Here is an 11,889-nt window from a genome sequence, read left to right as displayed (position 1 = left end):
CTATTCTTATTTTTATACAAACTCCACTGATTTGATCCAAGTTTGTAGCTTGTCCCATGTCTAAGAAGTAAGAATAGTTTAAGAACAAACGTGAAAATTCCTCTAAAAATGTGAAGTTGTGCTCAGTTGGCAGACAGATGTTGTCAGTCCCTGCTGGTACAGGCAAGGCCATCAAAACACCGGAGCAAACAGAAACATCTTGCCACTCTTTTTTAAAAAGATGCTTTGGAGGAAAGGTGGGCTACAATAACAATTTGACAATGATACAGAGAAGAAGATCCCACTGTAACAATATGTAAAAACGCAGTCGGGCGCTCTTGGCTCTTAGCTTTTTTTTCTCCCACTGACGGCAAACTTAGTGGTTACATCTTAACAGATGAGGCTAGAGTTGTTTGCACGCAGCTCCAAGCCATAGGTCATAAAACCTCAGTGACTGAGTGAACATTGAAAGGAGATGCATCAGAACGAAGCATGTCAGTAGAAAACTGATCTCTTGGCGTGGTCATGTGGTGAGTTAACTGATTCTTGCTTTTTATAAAAAAAATCAAATTGACTATATGTAAGAAGCTGCTTTAGGCGGTCAAATCATTGGGGTAATCAAGGTCAGTACTGTCTGCTCTAAATGGCATAATTCTTCAGGGACAAAATCCTTCCCTATCACCTATTACCTGTTCATTTTAAACTGGAGATTGTATTCATTGAACCGGAGACCTTCCGAGTTCAAAGCTGATGCTGTACCATGAAGCCACAGTCCAGGAGAACAAATCTGGGCTTTCTCTTCTTGGGCTGAAAAAATGTATGATCGTGCTAATTTTTTTTTCCTGCTTCAACCTTTGATCGATGCCATTGCTAACGAAATCTTGGATCTATTTCTAAATACACCTATGCCTGCCCAGTGAAAATTCTCAGCAAGAGAAGAAAAATAACCTGATTCCATGTGACATATGCACTCACCTGACCTAAAGAGGTTGCAACCTCAGCCATAACGTACCGGGATCTGTATCTGCAAGGAGATGATGGCCATTGCTTTTGGCTTTGGGTCCCCTCAAAGGAAAGATAATGTAGCTATTCAATGGGTTGGGTCCTAGAACTACATGCTGTTAATGGTGAAGAGACTTTATCTGGTGTAAGGAGCCTTTCTTGGAGGAAAAAGGCATGCTTCTTCCCAGAAAGTTTCTGTGCACTGGAGGAAGCCTCTTTATGCCTGAGGAAGGCTCCACTGTTCATGGAACTAATTGGTAGGATCAGGGCTTTTTTTCTGGGAAAAGAGGTGGTGGAACTCAGTGAGTTGCCCTCAGAGAAAATGGTCACATGGCTGGTGGCCCCGTCCCCTGATCTCCAGACAGAGGGTAGTTGAGATTTCCCTCAGTCTGGAGATCAGGGGGTGAGGCCACCAGCCATGTGACCATTTTCAAGAGGTTCCGGAACTCTGTTCCCCCGCGTTCCCCCTGAAAAAAAGCCCTGGGTAGGATCCAAGCCTATATTTTCTTGCCCTGACTCAAGTGGAAGAACCCTCCTTTGAAAACAAAACAGCCCTTCTTCTTGTCCTGGGAGGACAGAAGCAGTTATTTCTGTACTCCAGAAACATCTGCAGTGTCTCCTTCAAACACCAAGGGTGATGAGATAGAAGGGGAACTCATTTTATCATCATCATCAAACATTGTCGTGGCAGCTGCCACTGAAGCCATGTTATTTTAATCTGTATAGCCAATCAGATTTGCTGTGGCCAGTCAGAAGCCCTACTGGGTAAGAGCCCCACCTATATTCTAGAAATACTTGGTGGGTACCAAGACAGGTGTCCGCAGGCACCATGCACTCACATGTACTACGTTGGGGACCCCTGCTTTATTCTCTTAAGGTCAGGAATTAATTTGAATTTCTCAGCCATCCACAATAGATCTTTATGACTTTCTACCATGGAATATCTGAAATCTCTTGAAGGAACTTCAATTAATTTCCCATTGGTGAAATGCAAACCCTTAAAGACATGCATGGAAGAGCGAAGGGGTTTAACCCTTCAACCTCCATTTGGTTTCACTGTTAGAAAGTGTGTATGCTACTTTTTAATTCACATTTTAAAGAGGAAAAAAATTGTTCTAAAAAACACAGGTTTGCTGTTAACATGCTAATTATAAACCAGAGAGTCAGTTTTGAACAGCAATACTGTTTGAGGATATTAAAGAGTTAAATTCTCTCTTCTTTCCCAACACAACCCCAAGGGAAATTGAGGCTGCACAAACTTGACATTTGTATTTCCCTTAATTAATTGGAAGTCCGTGCTCATCAGCATGGATGAAGTCCAAACCTTGACGTACACGCAAAGCCGCGTCATCACAGGCAAACTCCAACCACAGTGAAATTTCATGCAAAGTGGTTTTTTTTACTTCACCTGGGCAGGGTGATATTTATTGGGCAATATAAAGCAGTGAAAATGTCAGAGTGCTTTCAAGCTATACAAAAATTCTGAGGAATAGAGTTTACAAGGATTCTTACATTCTTTGGAATATATATAGAATCATAAAGGGGCCTTACAGACCATCTAGTCCAACCCCCTGCCCAATGCAAGAACAACCTAAAGCATCCCTGACAAGTATTTGTCTAGCTTGAAGACTGCCAATGAGGGGAAACACACCACATCCCTAGACAGCCAATCCCACTGTTGAATTATTCTATTTTCCTAATGCCCAGCTGATACTGTCCCTCCTGTAGTTTAAACCCATTATTGCAAGTTGTATCCTCTGATGTCAACAGGAACAGCTCCCTTCCCTCCCCTAAGTGACAGCCTTTTAAATACTTAAGAGAGCAATCCTGTCTCCCCTCAACCTTCTCTTCTCCAAATTGAACATTCTCAAGTCCCTCTGTCTTTGCTCATAAGGTTTGGTCTCCAGGTCTCTGATCATCCTGGTTGCTCTCCGCTGCACCTGTTCCAATTTGTCCACATCCTTTTTGAAGGGAGGCCTCCAGAACTGCACACAATACTCCAGGTGGGGCCTGACCAATGTGGTATATAATGAGATAACCACATTCTGTGATTTGAATGTTCTGCCTTTGTTGATACACCCCAAGACTGTATTCACCTTTTTTGCTGCTGCATCACACTGAGTGCTCATATTTAGCTTCCCATCCACCCGTACTCAAGACCTTTTTCACACACACTGCTGCACAGAAGTGTATCCCCCATCTAGTATAGATGGCTTGCATTTTTGTTACCCAGGTGCAGAACTCAGCACTTATCCTTGTTAAATCACATCTTATTCAAATCTGCCCACTTTTCTAATGTGTTCACATTTTGTTGAATTTTATCTCTGTCTTCAAGGGTGTTTGCTACTCCCAGTTTGGTGTTATCTGCAAATTTAATGAATAATCCCATCACACCCTCATCCAGGTCATTAAAAAAAATATTGAAAAGCACTGGGCACAGAACCAAGTCCTGTAACAGTCCACTGGACACCTCCCTCCAATCAGATATGATGCCATTGACAACTACTCTTTGGGAGGGGTTATCCAGCTAGTTCTCTATCCATCATCTAACCATCCTAGAGTCCAGTCTGTAGTCCATCAGTTTACCCATCAGACCATTATGAAAAACCTTGTCAAAAGCTTTACAGAAATCCAGATAAACTACATGTTATGGCTCATATGTGGACTCATAGAATCATAGAGTTGGAAAGGGCCATACAGACCATCTAGTCCAACCCCCTGCCCAGTGCAGGATCAGCCTAAAGCATCTCTGACAAGTATTCATCCAGCCTCTTCTTGAAAACTGCCAGTGAAGGGGAGCTCACCACCTCCCTAGGCAGCTGATTCCACTTTTGAACTACTCTGACCATGAAAACGTTTTTCCTAATATCCAGCCGGTACCTTTGTGCATGTAGTTTTAGCCCATTGCTTCACGTCCTACCCTCTGCTGCCAACTGGAACAGCTCTTTCCCCTCCTCCAAGTGACAGCCTTTCAAATATTTAAAGAGAGCAATCATGTCTCCCCTCAACCTCCTCTTCTCCAAACTAAACATTCTCAAGGCCCTCATCCTTTCCTCGTAGGGCTCAGTTTCCAGACCCCTGATCATTCTTGTCGCTCTCCTCTGCACCCTCTCGATTTTGTCCACATCCTTTTTGAAGTGAGGCCTCCAGAACTGCACACAACACTCCAGGTGTAGCCTGACCAAGGCAGTATAGAGAGGGGCTATGACCTCCTGCGATTTCGATGCTATGGCCCCTTTGATACAACCCAGGATTGAATTAGCCTTTTTTGCCACCGCATCACACTGACTGCTCATATTCAGTTTACAGTCCACTCTTACCCCAAGATCCCTTTCACATATACTACTGCCCAGAAGTGTATCCCCCATCCAGTATTTGTGCTTCCCATTTTTGTGGCCCAGATGTAATACTGTGCACTTGTCTTTGTTGAATTGCATCCTATTCACAGCTGCCCACTTCTCCAGAGTATTCAGGTCTTGTTGAATTTTAATTCTATCTTCTTGGGTGTTTGCTACCGCTCCCAATTTGGTATCATCAGCAAATTTAATGCTGATAGACTCCCAGTTGTCTGTTTAAGTAGCTTATATATAGAAGGCACCTGGACCATTTTAATGACTATCTGAAATTATTACTAATTTTATAGTTTTTATGATTTACTTATTGCATTGCGTGGATGTTGTGAGCCGCCCTGAGCCCGTTCGTGGGGAAGGCGGGGTATAACTCTAATTAATTAATTAATTAATTAAATCGGCAGCATTCCCACAATCCAGTAAGCCTGTCACTTGGTCATAGTAGGAGATGAAGATGACCTGGCAGGACCTGTTGGGCACAAATCCATGCTGCCGGTATCACCACGTTGTACATCAGATGCTTGCAGATTAGCACCTTTAATATCTGCTCCAGGATTTTAACGTTATTATTTTAATATTGCAGTTTCACCACATCCTTCCTGCAACGACTTCAGGGCAGTAGGTGAAACAGTTTCTTCTACTTTAATCATGACTGTGGGCTCAACTATATGCTAGTGTCTTCTCTCTATTTTTAATTTTCTTTTGCAAAAACAGCCACTCGGATGACTTTGTCAAGGAGAAGAATGGCATTTGGGGGTGGGGCGGAGTAATCCTTTCCTCCCCAGACATGGTCTCTCTGGAAAAAAGCCATCCATAATTGCCTTTTCTCTTGCTGGGGGTTGGGAGGGGGGATACAGGTCACCACAAGAAAAGTAAAAATAGCTTGAAGGTATTTACCAATGAGAAACTGGTTGTCTTTCTTGATAAAACAATCCTAGCGGCTGCATTTGCAAAAAAATTAAAACACACATATGAAACTATAACATATAGTTCAGCCATTGTAGACCAAGCTAAAAAGCTTGCTTTTTAAAAAAGTTCCCCACAGTCACATAGCAGCTGTGGAGAATGGCTGTTAAAAAATAAAGCAGGACCTATTTGGCCTTGAAATGCCACTGGTGGGGGTGGAGGGGGTGTGGAGGAGGAAGGGCTCTTACATTATCTCTCCCCCCCCCAAGCCATTTTCTCACACAGAAACAATGCAGGAGATGAGTTACTTCCCCATTTTTGCTGCTCCGTATGCACAGAGCAGTAAAAATGGGGAAATAACTCTCCCCACAGGTGTTTTGGTGTGGAAAATAGCAACGGGGAGCAAGGAGCCCTTCCACTTTGTCCCCCCTTCCTTGTGGTGGTGTTCTGACTGAGCCCAAATGGACTATGCTCAGTTTTTTAATAGCCCTTCCCCCCAGCTGCTGAACGAGTGTGGGGGACTCAAGTTTGGGTTCGGGGAACTGAAACCCAGCTCTTAAAAAGAGGAAATGTCTACTTTAGCTCTGCGTGGAAATTTGAACTGGGTCTGCCTAATCCAGATCTGCTATTTCAACCATTCAGCCACCCTAACCCACCCCTTTCACACACATACAGAGGAATAAATCTGTATCAAACACACACCTGGCAATTTGTTTCAAAAGCATGCTCTGTCGCTATTTCACCAATACTTGGAAGAAATGCTTAATACACCGTCTGGCTCATATACGGACTCCTTGAACCAGTTACAATGACAGATCTTAACAGGATCCTGACATCTATGAAAGTTACTATTTGTATGCTAAATCAAAAAGAGTCCAGTAGCACCTTTAAGACTAACCAATTTTATTTTATTGTAGCATAAGCTTTCGAGAATCAAGTTCTCTTCATCAGATGCCTGATCCGAACTGGTCAAATACAGAAGAGGAGGGGAGGGAAAAGAAGGGGACATATATCACAAGACGACAGGATGCAATTAGTGTGAAGGCAATCAAAACATTCCTTTGCTTGTGTGCATCCTGTCGTCTTGTGATATATGTCCCCTTCTTTTCCCTCCCCTCCTCTTCTGTATTTGACCAGTTCGGATCAGGCATCTGATGAAGAGAACTTGATTCTCGAAAGCTTATGCTACAATAAAATAAAATTGGTTAGTCTTAAAGGTGCTACTGGACTCTTTTTGATTTTGCTACTACAGACTAACACGGCTAACTCCTCTGGATATTTGTATGCTGGATCCTTTTCCTCATCTTGGCTGTTAAAATCAAGTAAGAGATGCAGAGGAGTTAGCCGTGTTAGTCTGTAGTAGCAAAATCAAAAAGAGTCCAGTAGCACCTTTAAGACTAACCAATTTTATTGTAGCATAAGCTTTCGAGAATCAAGTTCTCTTCGTCAGATGCCTGATACAGATACAGATACAGATACAGATACTGGCCAAATACACCCCTTCTGTATTTGGCCAGTATCTGTATCAGGCATCTGACGAAGAGAACTTGATTCTCGAAAGCTTATGCTACAATAAAATTGGTTAGTCTTAAAGGTGCTACTGGACTCTTTTTGAAAATCAAGTAAGGACCACATAAGTGAACCACTGAGGTCTATTGTCAATCGTTCCACGTTGTCTAATGTCAGGCTTATGCTCTGTTTCAGCATTTCTTCAATTTTGTACTGGAATTTTTCTAATGCTATGTCTTTGTAAACTTGCATTTATTTATCCTATGGCATTGTTTATTGACATGTCCTTGTTACTGACTGTGCTAATCTCACTCTATGTAATCTGCCTTGAGTTTCAGTGAGATAGGCAGACTATAAATGACACAAACATATAAATAAATATTGTGCTGAATTTTGTACAGGTAAGAAGGTGAGATAGATAGATAGATAGATAGATAGATAGATAGATAGATAGATAGATAGATAGATAGATAGATAGATAGATAGATAGATAGATAGATAGATAGATAGATAGATAGATAGATAGATAGATCTCACATCAATCGCTGGCAAATATTTGATACTTTTTACTTTCATTTCCCTTCAGGTCTTAACAAGACCTTTTTTGCTCAATGAAAAACCAATTTGGATTAGAACAGGTGCGCCATTTCTACTAAACGAGGGAAGTGGAATCAAGGGATTTACTGCCGCCTTCTGAGCACATCCTATTTCCCCCTCCATTTGCTGCAGACACATACAAAGTTCGCCCTTTGCAATGGCTATGAGAAGGTGAAGGAGCAGAAGAGGGCATTGTGGGGAAGCTTTTAAGACTCAATTAGCACAATGGCGGGCAACAACAGTTCCTGTTACATGGCTTACACCGCCACCAAATATTTTAAAATCCCTGTGTACTGCCTGGTGGTGGCTGCTGGCTTGCCTCTGAATTGCCTGGCACTCTGGGCCTTAATATCTCAGATGAAGAGATCTGTCATCCTCTCCGTCTATGTCCTGAATCTGATCTTGGCCAACCTCTTGCAGATCTCGATGCTCCCCTTTTGGATCTACTTCAGTTACAACGATCACTACTGGGCCCTGGGGGCGGCAGCATGCCTGGTTGTCCGACTGGCCTTCCGCACCAACTTCTATGCCAAGAACAACTTCCTGTGCCTCATCGCCATGGAACGCTACTTCGGTCTCATCCATCCTTTCACTTTCCACAGACTGCAGACCATGCACGGCGCTATTAGGCTGAGCGTTGCTACGTGGCTTGCGGTGGCTGTTTTGTGTGTCGTTGGCATCCTGCTGGAGACTGATGTGTCAGGGAATTGGCACAAGAGCTGCCTGGACGGCTCCTGCGTGCAAAAAGACTACGCACACTTCAAGTTGGCAACCATGAGCCTGTCCTTCTTTCTGCCTTGTGTTCTAATGGGGTTCTTCTACTTTAGGGTTTTGTTTGAGCTTCGAAAGGTGGAATCTCTGGAGAAGCGAGTCAAAAAGCAAATCTATGGTTTCATCTCCCTCATCATCGCCTCCTTCTTCCTCACCTGCGTCCCTTATCAGGTGACTTCCTATTATAAGTACTTCTGGGAATTGAGACTAAAGGATGAAGAGATGTGTGCGTTTGAGAGCTATATTTTCGATTACACAAACACAACTTTATGTCTGACCACCTTGGGCAACATCTCGGATCCTCTTCTTTACATCCTGCTTCTCAAAGAGGTTCGGGAAGACCTCAGAGGTCTCTTCCGGATCAAGGATCACAAGGCAGGAATCTCGTACATGTTGGAAGGGCGAAATCTCCCTCCACATACAGCCACTGAAGGGGCATGTGACCACCTTGGGACACAATAAATGACTTACTGACTCTGCATGGACAAAACTATGCTGTCTCCCAGATCCACTGAATTACGCTTTGCTCTTCATCAGGGCTTTTTTTCCTGGGAAAAGAGGTGGTGGAACTCAGTGGGTTGCCCTCGGAGAAAATGGTCACATGGCTGGTGGCCCCGCCCCCTGATCTCCAGACAACTCCCCTCTGTCTGGAGATCAGGGGGCGGGGCCACCAGCCACGTGACCATTTTCAAGAGGTTCCGGAACGCTGTTCCACCGCGTTCCAGCTGAAAAAAAGCCCTGCTCTTCATGAAATGGACACCTCTGCTGGAGTAGCACTGACCATTCCTGCATCTATGATGCAACCTCAAAAGCTGTGGTATGCCTTCCTGTTTGCAGCTCTGGTCTCGATATCTCAGCAAGAATATTAGAGAGCTGGAAAAAATATAAAGGAGGTCAACCAAGATGATTAAGGCATTGGGGCACCTTTCCTATGAGGGAAGGCTGGAGAGGCTGGGACCTTTCAGTTTAGAAAAAAGATGGCTGTGGGGGGGCATAAAGGGTCATAAAATTATACAGGGGGTGAAGAAAGCAGATAGAGGGAATGTTTTCTCCCTCTCCCATAATACAAGAACTCAGGGGACCCAATGAAATTGTTGAGAAAAGGGCACACAGTCCTCCCCACCCTGTTGTATTTTCATGACAACCTTGTCAGGTCGTGAGGTGGAGAAGGTCCAAGGTTAGCCAGTAAGTTATATAACCCAAGCAGAGATTCAAACCCAAGGTCTCCCTGCTAGTAGGGATTCAAAGCAAAATTCCAACCACTACATCAAGCAGGAATATACCAAAACTTACATTTGCCCCAAGACAAAAAAAAAAGGTTTTTTTAGAGAGGCGAAAAAATGCTAGAAACTGTTAATAGCCTCCCCAAGTATCTTCTTTAGTTGAACCCATGATAATTTTCTGACAATAATATAAATTCTAAAATGGTATTGATGTTGAACACTAATTTTATACTAGTCATTGAACAATGTTTATACCATAAAGTTTCAGGGGACTCCTAGAGCGTTCCACCACATGGTGATGTCACTTCTGGTTATGCAGCCGGAAATGATGTCGCAACATCGACGGGTGCTGTTTCAGTATGTCCTGCCCTTCATAGTCTCCCGGGAGCTGCCACCCTAGCCCAAGGTCACCGAAGTGAATTTTAGAGATTGTCAAGCAATGCTCTGCTCATAGCAATAAAAAGAAATGAAAAGAAAGATCTTTCCCAGCCCTGTTGCCTGATTCTGAGATCTTTAACTGGAGGTTAGAGTAGAACTATAATGATGTCCCAGAACTATAATGATTTCCAGGCAAAAGAGATCAGTTCCCCTTGAGAAAATGGCCACCTTGGGAATGTGGAGCCTTTGTCATTATGCCCTACTGAAGCCCCTCCTCTCCCTAAACCCTGCTGTCCTCAGGATCCATCCCCCCAAATCTCCAGTAATTTTCCAACCTGAAACTGGCAACCCTACAGTGGAAGTAGAGGGGTTGACCTCCTCCCAGTGAAACTCCACTCCTTCCCAGCTGGAGAAACTGGGGACTGGGACCTGACACACGCAAAACGTGTCTGCAAAACATACCTGGATCTGACACATTGCATGTGTCAGATCCAGGACCTGACACATGCAAAACATATGCTACAGCACTCAGTACAGCACCTTCAAAGTGTTTCCCACCCAGAAAACGCTTCATCTGGAGTATGCATGTGAAAAAAAGATCCTACCATGGCGTTGAACCTGGAGAGGGAAATTTACAAAACATAAATAGGGAAATTATTTATTCTCATCTGAATGACTCTGAATGAGAAAGAATGATAAAGTCCTGGGGACAATTTCTTTGAGTGAATAACTGTATTGCAGGAACAGTTGACATTGCTTTCTCTGCTTTCGTATTGCCTGGGAGAGTGCTTCTAGGGAGGGTTTGCATTCTGTGCTACCTCTGAAGTGGCACTGGATAGTACTGGCCCTCGGACATCATGCATCAGGTGTGAGGGTCATACCATACTCAACCAGACTCAACAAAATTCCAGGGCAGGGCTAAGCAGCCACAAGAGACAGGAGGTGGATATGCTTACTTGTAAGTAGGGTCCCTGACCAACTAGCAATTTAAATCACCTTGTGGCTTCAGGTGATCTTAGAGCAACTGAGAGTTCCTTGCATGGGCAAACTCGGTCAAAAATATCAGAGAATACTTTTTTGACTATGAATAATCCCTTACAGCCTCCTTCCCTCATCCACCCCTGCCTGGGTTCCGGTTATACTGCTGGGAGTGGCAGAGAATTAGAAAACTGATTCCCCCCCTTTTTGGGGGGGAGGGGGAATAAAAATATTAGTAATGTGACCCCTGCGAAGATGCTATGATTTTAAGTGGGTGGTACTTAACTGGTTACAGAGATCCTAGAGGGAAAGCAGAACAGAGGAGCAGATGGCAGTAAGTATTAGATTACCTAGCTCTGCTTCTTCTAATACTGATTCTTGAGAGAAGCGAACTGAGACTCAGGAAAGCTCATACCCTACCACAAATTTTATTAGTCTTGTAGGTGCTACTGGACTCTTGCTCTTTTCTACTGATTCCCAAGCTATGTAAATAGTTAATAAAAGTTCATCTTATGTTCTATTGCTTTCTGGATCTGGAAAGTTATTTACAAGAAGGTGACAGCCCCTGAGCATCTGTTTAGAGGAGACATTCAACCCTGTGGGTCGCTTGGGTTTTGTACTCCAGCCCTTTAAAACTTTTTAAAAAACACTCAGCCTAATGAAGTGTCATTGGCTGGTCGTCTTAAAAGGCATTATGGAGACCACGATCTGGTTTTTGAATTCCGCCTTTCTGCCCTGTTTGCTCCCGGCTAAATTTCCCTAAGAATTAAAGGGGAAACATGCGTGAGAAGGAAAAGGTCACTAAAGAAATACGTCATTTTCAAACCACCCAATCAAAATGCGGGTACACGCGCGTCACCTGGAGTTATTGGGCGAAACGAGGTGAGCATGCAAATCTAGAATCTAGATTTGGCCAATAAGGACGTGGAGCTTGGTTGACGTCATCCACTTCGTTTTCCCATCTCTGTAGGAACTGAGGACGTTCCCTCTAGGGACAGCACGCGCGTCAAACTAGGTCTTTTTTAAAAAAATTCCCTTCGGTGCTATTGGTTTCTCCGCCTACTCCGCTAAGTAGCTATAACAAGCCAGATAGGGTTAACTGACAAGGATTTTAGCCATTCAGAGAACGGTATTCAGGATGTGGGTGGGGAAGAGTTTGAGAGGGAATAGCAAGACAGCAATGCTGTTTGAAGGAA

The 11,889-nt window shown here is 43.6% G+C and overlaps 1 protein-coding gene across 1 annotated transcript; it reads left to right on the top strand.

The window, feature by feature from the left end:
• Positions 1–7,568: 7,568 nt before the first annotated feature.
• Positions 7,569–8,576, top strand: LOC129339776 (ovarian cancer G-protein coupled receptor 1-like). The gene has a single exon (XM_054994359.1). It carries the CDS (start codon positions 7,569–7,571, stop codon positions 8,574–8,576), a length of 1,008 nt encoding a protein of 335 aa, XP_054850334.1.
• The last annotated feature ends 3,313 nt before the right edge of the window (positions 8,577–11,889 follow it).

The sequence above is a fragment of the Eublepharis macularius genome, chromosome 12 (genome assembly GCF_028583425.1).
Source record: "Eublepharis macularius isolate TG4126 chromosome 12, MPM_Emac_v1.0, whole genome shotgun sequence".
NCBI lineage: Eukaryota > Metazoa > Chordata > Lepidosauria > Squamata > Eublepharidae > Eublepharis > Eublepharis macularius.
Note: the sequence above shows the minus strand (reverse complement) of the source record. Positions and strands in the feature narration are given on the sequence as shown.